Below are 13,403 nucleotides of genomic sequence, written 5' to 3'. Positions count from 1 at the left end.
TGTGATGATGATTATGGTGAGAGACATGCAAGCTCCAAATATACAGCGGGCGTCAGGGTCAGGATCGAACCCACGACCTCCTGTACACCAGGCGATGGAGTTAACATCTCCTAGCCACTGTGATGATGATTATGGTGAGACATGCAAACTCCAAATATACAGCGAGCATCAGGGTCATGTTCAAACCCACGACCTCCTGTACACCAGACGAGGTAGTTAACATCTCCTAGCCATCGTGATGATGATTATGGTGAGAGACATGCAAACTCCAAATATACAGCAGCAGGCATCAGGGTTAGGATCGAACCCACGACCTCCTGTATACCAGGCGAGGTAGTTAACATCTCCTAGCCACCGCGGCACCAGGCATCGGCTCCACTGGCCCGTGCTCGAAATGGACAAGGCAACTGCATGGCCAGCGGGGGCAGATTGGGACATCCGCGATAACCCAGACTGTGATTGCAGAGTTCACATTGGGCACTCCACCAATATGGGTACAATCAAGCCCGACTGCTGAAGAGAAACCGAGTGTCAAAACCGGTCCCGTCTTTGCTTGCATTGAACCAATGCTGCTGGAAAGACGAACTACCGCAACATTGTGCGGCCAATGGGAATGTGTAAAAAAATATGGGAAGAAGGCATATTTATTTTGTTATCAACATTCTTCACCAAAAAAACACGTCGTGATTATTTCGTGTAAATGCGGAGGACTGGTGCAGACCGTGGTTAATAATTTGTGGATTGCCTTTATGACCAAATTGGATGAGAGACGGAGCAGTGCACATTGCAACCCATGAGTCTGTGGTCCTGCACGGCCAGTATGCAAACATCTAGAATAACTGTAGACTAAGATATAAAACGTGTTAATACTTAACGTGAGTAGTTAGATTGCAGAAAAGCAATGTGAAAAATGCTGCAAAGAGCAGCCATTAAGAACGCTCAAATACTATAACCATGGATCAGCATAAGCTAAACACAACTGCGTTTGCTCACGAGTAAGTTAAAGAGGTAAATGTTATAGCCTCAAATTACTTTTGTACTCGTGCAGAATTAAAAAAAACGATGATGTAACTTACTTTGGAAAGTGAGACTCGCTCTCATAAAACGCACGTTAAGAACTTTTAAATACTTTACACCACATGCACGCACAGGTGAGAGATGCAATCACATCACATGCACAAAGACGCCTGTGTTGGTTACCTGAAAGCATTATTCTGTTGATGAGACACTGAATCTTGAAACTGGTCCAGTTTGCATTGAGATTATTATTTTAGATTATTTTGGTGCTATAAATATCCAAATGATGGGCCACTTTGGTGACCTATCATTTGTGGCCAGGTCGCTTCTGTAAAATAAGTGAATACCTCAGTGGACTTTGCCTGGTAGGATGGAGATGGTTTAGTTTTGTATTTGCGTGTAGTGTGGCTGATTTGTTTACCTTTATTGTAATTTGCGCTACTGTCAAATGTTGTACTGTTTGTTGTTGTAACGTTCTTACCCCGTGCCACTACTGGGCATCTGTGAAAAAGAGCTTCATATTCTTGGTTCTTTCGGTAAAGTCACATAGAATGGAAATAACAGGTCTGTCTAGAAGACAGACCTGTTCTTCACCTGAGGACGGCTGTTTGCATTGTGGCCGAAACGTCGTGAGAATTATTTTATTATGTTTTATTTTTATTATTTTATTATTTCCATTCTACGTGACTTTACCGAAAGAACCAAGAAGATGAATCCCTGCAGTCACGAAAGCTTTAAATCGAAATTTAAGAGCTTCATAGCTCATCGGATTCCTCCAGTATAATTCAATATTTGGATTCTGCCTGTGTTGAACCAATGTTGCTGCATGCGTGCATGCCCTGAAGGCCATGTGGCTGATGGGAAGTGTAAAACAATACTTTCATTTCATGTGAAGGAGGAATATTGTCCGCTTATTTTGTTACTGGCGTTTCTCCAAAATGACATCAATTCTTATTTTGTGTTTGGGTACTACGGAGCATATTTTACGTCAAAAGACAGTATGCCGATAAACATCCGACGGCTGGCCAGTTCAAGCAAGCCTGACTACGGACGAGACACGAGATGTCTAAACTCGTCCAGAGTTTGCTTGTGTTGAACCCTAAAATGTCGCATTACCTGAAGGCTATGTGGCTGATGCAATATATAAAAATACTTTTATTTTGACAGATATGTGAAAGAGAAACCGTCCTATTATTTATTTCATCCCGTTTTAGTTGCAAGCACTTTGAGGCACGTGTTGCTATAAAGCCCCTATTCGCGAGCTCCCAGCTGCACAGCCACATACAATGGATATCCATCGCATGGGGAATCCCAAGCGTGGGAGCCTCGGTGGCGAGATGTTAGCTACCTCGCCTGGTATGCAAGAGGTAGTGGATTTGAACCCGACACTAACGCCTGTATATTTGGGGTTTGCGTGTTCTCCCCGTGGTCACGTGCGTTTTCCCCCTCCACACTTAGAATCAACATGCGTGTAGAGTTTTTGGCTGCTATGATTTTCCACGTGACGATGAGCAAATTCGTTGGGCTATGTTATTTGTGGCCAGGTTATTTCTGGAAGAAAAACCAAACTATATAGCTCAGTGGGCCTTATTTAGTAAAAATTTAAAAAGTTTAAGTTTGAAGTCTAAACTAAAACACGTTCCAACAGTACGTCTCGGCTAACAATATAGACGATCAACGCCTTGATGCTCATGGAGCAGGGAGATCACGTTGTACCTTTGCCTTTCAACTCACCATTACCCAAGAACCTAAGGGGGGCCCCCAATCAGTGAGGAACTGGTTTCTGATACCCATTTGATATGCGATAGACAGGCAACCGAAAGCAAGCGCAGTTACGGGTAGCCATGCTGGGCACAACCATCCAACCCATAAATGTGTTAATATGAATTAGGGGCCGTCCCCATAAATGACGTCACACGATTTGACGATTTTTGACCCCCCCCCCACTTCGTCACACGGCGTAACAAAAATCAGAAACCCCCCTCCAATGACGTCACAAAGCTCTGCCCCCCCCCCCCCCCCCCAAAATATAAAACAAGCTTAAAATCGCTATAAACTATTGTCATTGTAGCGCGTATTTAATGTGACGCTGCACTGATGTTGTAGGAGAAACCATTTATTAAAAAGTCTATTTAATTAAGTAGAACGTGTTGTCTTTATTTATTAAAGTTGCGCATATTGATGTGACGTCACATTTCTCAACCCCCACCCCCCCTTGTCACACATCGTCACAAATGTCTGACACCCCCCCCCCCCCATAGGTGCGTGACGTCATTTATGGACGGCCCCTTAGGCGGAAGATGGGCAAGTATTCATTACCGGAGGGGTGATGGTTTTGATTTTCAACTTAAATTCCTGTTATGGTGACTGCTTAGACGTCTGAGTGATAGGATTAGTGGTTTGTCGCCAGCTTCAGTAACAATTCTGGCGACTAACTTATCAATCAGATCAGTTATCAATCCGGTGATTAATTAAATTTCCGGTTGACTGATTCATAGCGTTACTCGTTAAACCCCTGGTTCATTGAGTGGCAGCATGAATGTTCGACAACCACCTCCTGAAATAACAACGTGAAACCACTTTTGTAGAGGGGCAACACGAGAAAGAGCATTGTTTATAACTAGATATACCGCAGCCTATGACGACCTCCTAAGGAACCTTTTAAAATCTGATCATCTCTAGACTGTTGATCCGGGTTAGTGCTCCGATTGGCGATCACCACAGGACATGAAAATCCACTTGTTGTCTATGCGCTCGGAAATCACCGACCCCTCACTAAGCAGTGCAGTAAATTATTATCGATCAGTGTATGAAAGGCTGCACACGCGCACAAGAAGACTCGTTAATATTTTCACGAATGAACAACAACAATGGATGAACCGCTAGCACTCGTAAAAACACTCTCGCTCATTCACTCTGTTGACGGGAATACAGAACTGGAAGCGAACTTTGTTTGATTGGTTGACAATTGTATAAATTGTAACACATCTTGCTTTCTCCACATTATTTCCGTGCGGTGTCTATAGACGGATCAAGCTATTGGCAACCGCATTCTCCGAAATTGGAAGACGCACTTCAAACTCGTGGCCCAGGTGTCACACTGCTAAGTACACATCTCATCACAAAAGACGAAGATCCCCCCCCGTGTAGCCTTCACAGACTGCTTGTGAGCACTGCTCACCATGGAGGGATGGGTTAGCCAACACAACGCCCGGCCGCCTTTGTCTCCCCAGCGGTGATGTTTAACACACCGCACCAGATACTCATTTGAGGTCGAGTCGACCTAGGAGAGGTCCCAAGACCGGTAAAGACAATCGTCACCGGTATTGGCCGTGAGCGGGAATCGAACTCGGGTCGCCGGGTTCGTAGTGCAGCGTAGCGCTAACCACTACACCACCGCTCCCCGCAAATCTCATAACAAACACAAACGCACACAAAACTTTTAATTTAAAACACAGGGGGATACAAAAGTATCGTCCTGTAATAAGAAACGCATTAACACTGCTCAAGTGTAAGCCACACGCCTCATACGATTCATAAAACTTAGCAGGGAGACCGATTCCCACCAGCCACCCACCCGTGACAAAATCCGCGGGGGAACGAGACGCGAAAGGCGGCGGGTTTCCAGGCGAGCCCGAGGATGCCCCGGCAAAGCCTAGGCCCGAAACCAGCAAATCCGCCGATCCCGTTGGGAGACGAAACTCACCCAGGTCGCGCCACCCCATGGGGCTCTCGCACGTGTCCATGATCCTGCAGAACTCGTCCAGTACGAGCGGCCGCACGTCGTAGATGTAGGTGGAGCGGCTGAGGGCAGAGCCCCGCCGTGGACGAGAATCCATAGCCCGCCCGCCGCCGCCTCCGCTGCGGACTCGCAACTTCAACTCGGAGAAGCCCCCGAGGGGGGCGGGGACCGGCGTCACGTGACCGGCGCGGAAGTGACGTCAGCATCCGGTATATAAAGCTAGTCGCCATGTTTCCTGGGGGTCGTGTTGGGTGTGGGGGAGGGCGGGGTTCATGTCAGGGGCCGTTCATAAATGACGTCATGTAATTTTTTACCCCTCCCCCCCTTCGTCACGTGACGTCACAAAAAGTCAGACACCCCCCCCCTCAAATATGACGTCACAAAGCTCTGCCCCCCCCCCCCCCAAAAAAACATGCTTAAAATCGCTTTAAACTATTGTCATTGTAGTGCGTATTTAATGTGGCGCTGCACTTTGATGTTGTAGGAGAAAACATTTATTAAAAAGTATATTTAATTAAGTAGAACGTGTTGTCTATATTCATTTAAAACTAAAACCATATACAACTTTGGTTGCTTTAAAACAATTCACGTGGGTTATTGCAATCTGCTTTGTTTCTGAACCAGTTCTTCAGTTCCAGGATTTTAGTTTGTGCTTACGATTTGGCCTCCTCATAGGATTATTTTTTTCTGTCTAGACCAGGGGTGGGGAACGTCCGGGCCGCGAAATCATTTGGTCTGGCCCTGCCAGGTAGGACTCGAAATTCAATAAATCTAGGAGCAAACCTGGAAAAGCAGTTGCGAGTAGCAACATCATCAATACCAGCTAACATCACACGCCTCACCAAAGAGAAGCAGTTGCAGCCATCGCATTAGGGGTGAGTTAGATACATTCCTGCGGAGGGGGCTGGTAAGAACGTTGGGTTGCTCGGTCAATGGCCAGGGTCAACGGCGGCGTGGTGTATTCCGCAAATATGCCCGAGTGTGAGGACGGGCACAAGCCGGCGTGAGTAGGTTAAACGTTGAGTTTTATAAGGGCACCACGGGGTGACCAGCCCCTTCCCACCCAGCCCCACCCCTCCCATCCCCCACCCAGCCCCTCCCCACCCAGCCCCTCCCCATCCAGCCCCACCCAGCCCCTCCCCTCCCCACCCAGCCCCTCCCCACCCAGCCCCTCCCTGCACGACGGACGGACGGACACAATAATCCCCTGTGGGCTGGTGGAACCAGGAGGTTCCTACCAGTATTAAAATGTTTGACCAAATATCACAGGCTAATTTTAAGTTGATAATTTTGTATGGCCCACGAATTATGTTATAAATATCCAAATGGCCCTTGGCAGAAACAAGGTTCCCCGCCCCTGGTCTCGACTGTGCTGTTGCCGGGTGATGAATGCTTTCCGCTTCTTGTCAATGAGGCCAGTGATTTCCTGATCGTTGTCATCAAACCAGTCACAGTTTTTCCTTCTTGGGTAGCCAATGTTTTTTTCACAGCCGGTTATAATTGGCGTCTTCAGTTGTGTCCAGTCCTCGTGAACATATCCTGAAGCCTGGTTGGTGCTGAGTCTTTGAGCTAGTTGTTGTGTATAGTAGTGAAAAGTGACGTGAGGCTGGAACAGTTTAGTGGAGTAAGAATGTTTTCCCCTTATTTATGGCAACAAAACAGGTGTTAAGATTTTGATTTAAAGCTTTCATGACTGCAGGGATTCATATTCTTGGTTCTTTCGGTAAAGTCACGTAGAAGGGAAACAATAAAATAAAAACGTCGTGAGAATTTTTAATTGTTTTATATTTTTCTTATTTTATTATTTCCCTTCTATGTGACTTTACCGAAAGAACCAAGAATAGGTGTTAAGATGTTAAAACACCAAACTGAAACCTTTTTCTAAGGAATCATGTCTGCATTAACCACAATACTTGTGGTAAGAATGCAAACAGAAAACTTGTCTTTGAGCTGTACGCCTTTTGGCGTCCTCTGGTCTAACACCATTTGAGACGAGGCTCAAAAGAAAGATGTCTCTGGTGTGGACCAATCAGTTTTAAAGACAATGCATCTATTATCAGAGCATGTTTTTGCTTGCATTCTGACCACAAGTTTTGTGGTTAATGCAGACATGATTCCTTGTAAAAAGTTAGTTTGGTGTTTTAACATCTTAACACCTGTTTTGTTGCCAGAAAAAGGGGAAAGCCTATTCTCATATTTTGGAACTGGAAAAGGAGGTTCCATGAAGTATCGTGTAGTGTATAGTGGTGTGGTGTATAGTGTATAGTGACGTGTCTCGTGGTGTAGTGTATAGTGTAGTGTATAGTGGTGTAGTGTATAGTGTATAGTATAGTGACGTGAGGCTGTAACAGTATAGTGTAGTGTTTCGTGGTGTAGTGTATAGTGGTGTATAGTATAGTGTCGTGTCTCGTGGTGTAGTGTATAGTGGTGTAGTGTATAATGTATAATAGTGACGTGAGGCTGTAACAGTTCGAGACCTTGGGTGTCCATGGCAGATTTTGAGTGACGCTGCGTAGAGTTCTACATTATCAGCTCAATGGAGGGGGGGGGGGTGTGGCAATCGGTCAGATGGGGCCCCCCAATATTTGATCTGTCTCACACGGTCACCTAATGCATACCGTGTCAACCATGCGGTTTACACCGTATTCTTGTACAGGGAAATTAAATTTTCAGGTCCAAATGGCAAAAAAAGTCCTTTCAATACGGACAAATGTGTTGAGTGTCTATGTGTTTGTGGGATCTCCCTTTTGATGGTACTTTGTTGGATGAACATTGAGATTTTTTAGGGCACGGGGTGACCAAAGTCCAAATTGGTCTGTAATAAAGTAGGGCACTGATAAGGGGTTGGCAGGTATGGTAATGAAACACTGGTACAGAAACACTGGGTAGTGCATACCTGTCAACCCCATACTGTTTATCCCCATATTCTTGTCCAGGGAAATTGAGTTTTCAGGTCCATACGGCGTACAGCCGTTTCAATAGGGGCAAAGAGATGTCTTTGTGTGTTTCTCCCTTGTGATGGGACTTTGTAGGAGGAACGTTGAGATTTTATAAGGGCACGGGGTGACCAATAATGTCTGAATTGGTCTGTAATAAGGTCAGCACTGATGAGGGGTAATGCATTTGGCGGGCCACGCATAAACAAAGACTCCCCCCATATCGCCTTAACAGGCTGTTGGGGCAGGTGCTGTTAGCGAGCACCTATAAAGGCCGGCACGGCACACAAGGTGGGTGGCCAGCACCAAGCCCGGCAGCCTTCGTCTCCCCAGTGGCGATGTTTACTACACATTGTCGACCTAGGAGATGCCCAGTAGCAGCGCCCTTCACGAACCTCCTCCAGAGGCCGATCTTGACACCGCTGGTACCAGTCATCGTCAAGTCCACTCAGCTCCACATCCTCTTGTACACATCACGCCATCTCTTCTCCACACCTCAGGGCGTTCCTTATGTTTAACTTCTTTCGTACCGTACGTAGCTAATCGGAGGTGCAAATGAGGTCGCGCCGCAGTGAGTGATTGAATGCGCTTAAAATTATAAACTCAAGTGTTGGCAGCTCGCACATATTAACCTCTTGGAGTACACGATTAGTGCAGATAAGACAATGCGGTGGACAAACATTAGCTTTGTTAGGGCCGTTTTGAAGTGGTCGACCCCCTGCAGCAATGAGCTAAAGGAACATCCCTGTGCTGAAAGACCTGCAAATTACTGAATTTGGGATTACTAATTTTTTTTATTTAACCAGGTAAGGCCCACTGAGCGAAACAGCTCATTTTCAGAAGCAACCTGGCCACAAATGATAGCTCAACGAAGCGGCTTATCACGTGGAAATGTATAGCAACCAAATACTCTAAAGGCAAGTTTCCACAATCCACACGACCACGGGGAGAACATGCACATTCTATACTGGGCGTCAGGGTCAGGATGGAACCCACGACCCGCCTGTACACCAGACGAGGTTAGTGAAAATATAAACACAGGAGCCACGTTTGCGACTTGAACAAAAACCCACACAACTAGAAAAAAACAAGAGACTGGAAGTTAGCAAAAGAATAAAGACTTTTATTAAGCACTGTAAGTTGTCATTCGCAAGTCACAAAGAACAGAAATGAAGGAAGGCTAAAAAGCCCCGCACATCATCCCCACTCAACACATTTTCCTTGGGTAGCCACTGACCATCTTTCCGCCCCCCTCCCCCCCATTCCATTTGCCAACTTACTGGACTATTCACCAACAGAAGAGAAGAGGGTGGGGGGAGTTAAAACGTTTTGACGGTTTTTTTTTTAATATCAACTATAACTGGCATGACGAGAGATTCAAAAAAGATAGGAGGATTAAACGAGTGAAAAACCATCATGGTGGTACGTACGTACGGTCGTCTTTAAAGATTTCTTCGGAGCAATGAGTAATTTTTTAATGCGGTTTTTTTTAATGTTTTTATATTTTTTTCACTGCTTTTTTTAATTATGCTTATTTTTTTTCATCCGGAAACACATCACTGTTTAACAAACACTAAGGAAAAAAGCGTTAACGTAAAGGCCTAAAAGACTAATTCGACCAATCATAAAAAGGGTTGTGACTATTGAAGAAACGTGAAAAGGGGTTGGTTTTCTTGTCAACAATCGTAAAGATGATTATAAAGGGGCGGGTTTTTGTTGCTTTGCATTCTGTAATACAGGGATAATTTTTTATATGAGACTGAAGCTTCTTTTGTGTGTGTTTTAATCTTTTTTTGTGTTTTTTTACTGTCGATTAAGTTCTTTTTTTTGTAATAGCTAATACGTTAGCATACAATACCAGATACGAATAGCCATGAATACAACAGGGTACATAACGCTTAACAATATACCACGTGAACAAGTCTTAACGAAACAAAAGTAACCTTTGTTTTCCACCCTAAGCGTCGGATGTCGCGGCAGTTTACGGTAAATCACACAAAACTGCCATCACTACGGAGAGCTAAAATGGTAGAGCACGGTCAGGGGTTCGTTTATTTTAAAAACACAAATCAAAGATGCTTTTCTTGGGGGGTCTTTTTTTTTACCAACCGAAAAAAGTTTAAAATCTGATCGGTGTGGAAATGTATGCCGCCCCCCTCCCGACCCCCGCACAAAACCCCACCCAGCGCCCTCACCCCCCACCCCTGCCGCAGAACGTTTTCTCGTTATATAAAGGATCATTTCTGCTGTGTCCACACGTGCACGGGAAAACGTCACTTCTTCTTGGCCCACGCATCCCTGGCCGTTATCTGCGCCGTGTGGGTCCTTCAAACTCGCGCGAGGCATCGCGGACCACATTTGTCCCTGCTCTACGTAACGTCGCCCTGCAAGGTATAAAACTCCTGCACGGACGTGGTCCTGCGCATGTTTTTTTTCTCTTCATTATTTCTTTTTTCCCGTGTGAACGTATCGTAACCTCCGGCAACAACAAAAAAAATCTGCTGCGGCTGGTTTTTTTTTGCCGGCCGACATGGTTTTTGTTGAAATCCAGTATTGCCGCATGATCGCTAGCCGTACAGCTCGGTTGACTCCACATGCCCGCGTTATAGTGTCAAGTACAATTCAACGTTATGCTGCTGGGCTTAATTATACTTTTTAAATATAACTTTTCAGCAATCACATTTAATCCCCCTCCCACCCCCCCGCCAAAAAAAATTACAATCGAGACAGCGATACTGAGTACAGTATGCTTGCTTTCAAGTGAACATGTTTTTTTGGGGCAGGGCAAAGCAAAAGGTGCGTAATTCTTTCAAAATCCCAACAAGAGGATTAAGTGCCAAAATGTTGGATCTCACTGCTACGATGGTGCTCCTCCTACAGGGAGGGCCCTTTCTGCAAGGGTCGCAATGTTGTTTTTGCCATAATAATCACTTAAAGTGGCCAGGCAGCCAAAAACCACTGCTGCTCTTAAAACTCCCTCGTATGAAAAATGCACGTTGTCCAAACAACAACAACAAAAGCCAAAATAATCAAGTGGGTGAGTGCATGCGTGCAAGTGCGTATGTGGTTTTTTTCACTTAAGTATCAAAAATGTATCATCCTCACTCGCCGATGTCAACCCAATCGTTCGCATTAATAAGTGCTTTTCGTTGTCTTCCTGCATTCAAGGTAAGTCGACCCTAACCAAAATCCCCATCGTCACTCAACTCCTCTCAAACCTTTCTCGACAAAAAACGAAAAAAAAATATTTAAAAAAGGTTTCTTTCTTTTTTTTGTTTAATATTTTTCGTTTTTTCTAGAATTTTTACAACTTTTTTTTTTATTCCTTACACAGACCCCCCCCCCCACCACCACCACTTTCCCAGCTCACTCCTCTTTGCTAAGTGCTATGGTGGCTGAGGTGCTGTCGCCTGTAAAAGCTGCGCGCGTGCCATGTGCATTAAGGAACGCGCCTGTATTGCACGCAGCAGAGTCACTCGTCAAGGCACTTTCTGATTGGTCGCCGTCGCTCGCGATCGCTGCGCCGTCCTCGCATCCGATTGGCTTTGTCGCCGCCGAGTCTCCGCCCGCGCCATCGCCTGATTGGTCGGGCCTGGGCGGGGGCTCAGCCTGGCTCTCCTGTTTATCGGATGATGATGCCGATGCTGCAGCTGCAGCGGTGGCGACGGTGGCATTGCCGTTCTGTTTCACACGTGCAGAGAACGAAAGGAGAGGTCTAGTAATTGGACGGGCTAACCTGGTTCCGATGAGCTCACGATACGGTGAACGTTTCTTTCAATTATGGGCGCGTAAAAAATGTAACTTGTTGTAACCCACGTAAATTTATTACGAAAAAATATATCTGCAGAGAAAATTTGTATTTTTTAGTTGTTCTTCCCAGACTAATGCTTTCAAGCACAAATTGTTTAGGCAGCCAAACCGAAGACCGGTTTCTACTTTGTGAGTCTCATCAGGATGCTAAAAGCAATCTGCTGGGCTGCCAGATGTTAAAGGCAAGAACCCTTTACAAAAACGCTTGGGGGCTCAATTAACAAAAGTAGAAATATTGTAAAATAAATATGAAACTCATTCTGCAATATTGTGGAAGATTATATTATCGGTAAAAGACAAAAGTCTATGTTCTCAACAACGCAAGGTGGACCTTTTGCATCTCTTCCTTACAAACCTCCACTATAAGCACGATGACTTTTTCAACATTACCAATTCACACGTTCGGATATTTTCGGCAACGTATGTTGGTGGCTTACTTTCTTAGCACACCGATGGACTGAACGCTGTGGAAGAATGAGTGAACACAAGGCAGGATTGCCATGGAAATGAGTGAACACAATGAACGCCAGGGAAGAATGAAGGAGCAGAATACAGGAATTCTGTGGAAGAATGAGTGAATGGGTTTCTCTGCAGATCATTCCCACCTGTTCTTCCCGAGCGGGCGGCTTGCCTCCTCCCCCTCCCCTCCCCACGCCGATTGGCCCACGGGTAGAAGGGGCACCACCCCGACCCCCGCGCCTGTTGGGATCAAGACAATCGCTGTGCGTCACTCGGCGGTGCCCTCTCTAAAACCGCCACGCACCAACAGGTTGCGTCTGCGGAAGACCATGGGCTGATATTCCGTGTTCCGCATATAATAGGGGTGGGGTGAGGAGTTCAGGGACTCAAACAATTTGCAAAGAAATTAAAAAATCATCATCATCACGATCCATGGGAAGATAGCCCGTAGATCTCCACTGCACATCTCAGAATGTTTCCACTTTCCTTTCTTGTGCCAGTATTCTCAAGTAGTGGCCACACATTTCTGGCACCAATCTCTGATGTCATCATCAAGCCATTCTCTGCAAGGTCTTCCTCATTTTCCGGTTCCTTCCATTTTAACGAACAACGCACTTTCAATTTTCCTGTTGTTGCCCATTCGAAGTGTCCAAATAGTGCCAGTTTCCTTCTCATCACTGCCTGCATCATCAGGGTGTCTTCTTCTGTGTGCAACCTTCGTTGGTCACTCTTCAGGTCCAGCTTAGAAACAAGCGAGCAAAACATCGCCGGCTTGTTCGCCGCATCTTCACGCCGCACCATGTCACACAAGCCAGGCCGCCCCTGATTAGTACTGTGCAGTACTGTACACCAAATACCAGAGGTGTGGACTCGAGTCATGTGACTTGGACTCGAGTCAGACTCGAGTCATGATTTTGATGACTTCAGACTCGACTTGGACTTGCATAACAATGACTTTGTCCCACCTCTGAGGTGTGGACTCGAGTCATGTGACTTGGACTCGAGTCAGACTCGAGTCATGAATTTGATGACTTCAGACTCGACTTGGACTTGCATAACAATGACTTTGTCCCACCTCTGCCAAATACCGTAGCCATTGCATAGTGCATTCCAAGGACTGGATTGCGATTTTAGGTGGTTTTTTTTCACCCTTACATTTACATCGCATATTTTGTTCATATTTTTGCAAGCGAGGTAAATTCGCAACCACCGCAATTCATCAACAGGTCAGGTTTGGTCAAGTCTGTTTAATGAGGTGGGAACTCAAGAGACCAGGATAGTCTCATTTGCAAGGGTGAATCGGAAGTTTACCGTGTCCATTATTATTTCAGAAACATGCGCTTAGACTTTCAAATATTTGGCTGCTGTACATTTCCACATAAGCCACTTCGCTATCATTTGTGGCCAAGTTGCTTCTGTAAAAGTAGCTCAGTGAGCTT

At 45.6% G+C, this 13,403-nt stretch overlaps 2 protein-coding genes across 3 annotated transcripts in view; both read right to left on the bottom strand.

Moving 5' to 3' along the window:
- LOC133356798 (interleukin-1 receptor-associated kinase 3-like) overlaps positions 1-4,889 on the bottom strand; it is a 35,215-nt gene extending 30,326 nt beyond the window's left edge. For both annotated transcript variants that reach the window (XM_061574488.1, XM_061574487.1), the window contains exon 1: positions 4,724-4,889. In XM_061574488.1, the coding sequence (XP_061430472.1) occupies positions 4,724-4,856 (133 nt within the window). In that variant the 5' untranslated portion in view covers positions 4,857-4,889. The remainder of the gene's footprint in view (positions 1-4,723) is intronic.
- A 3,908-nt stretch (positions 4,890-8,797) lies between these two features.
- LOC133356797 (constitutive coactivator of PPAR-gamma-like protein 1 homolog) overlaps positions 8,798-13,403 on the bottom strand; it is a 42,183-nt gene continuing 37,577 nt past the window's right edge. The window contains exons 17-18 of the mRNA XM_061574486.1: positions 12,111-12,204; positions 8,798-11,376 (exon numbers count right to left, since the gene is read on the bottom strand). Of these exons, the coding sequence (XP_061430470.1) occupies positions 11,062-11,376; positions 12,111-12,204 (409 nt within the window). The 3' untranslated portion in view covers positions 8,798-11,061. The remainder of the gene's footprint in view (positions 11,377-12,110; positions 12,205-13,403) is intronic.

This window comes from Lethenteron reissneri, chromosome 55, assembly GCF_015708825.2.
Source record: "Lethenteron reissneri isolate LAM-NWPU_2019-01 chromosome 55, ASM1570882v1, whole genome shotgun sequence".
NCBI lineage: Eukaryota > Metazoa > Chordata > Hyperoartia > Petromyzontiformes > Petromyzontidae > Lethenteron > Lethenteron reissneri.
Note: the sequence above shows the minus strand (reverse complement) of the source record. Positions and strands in the feature narration are given on the sequence as shown.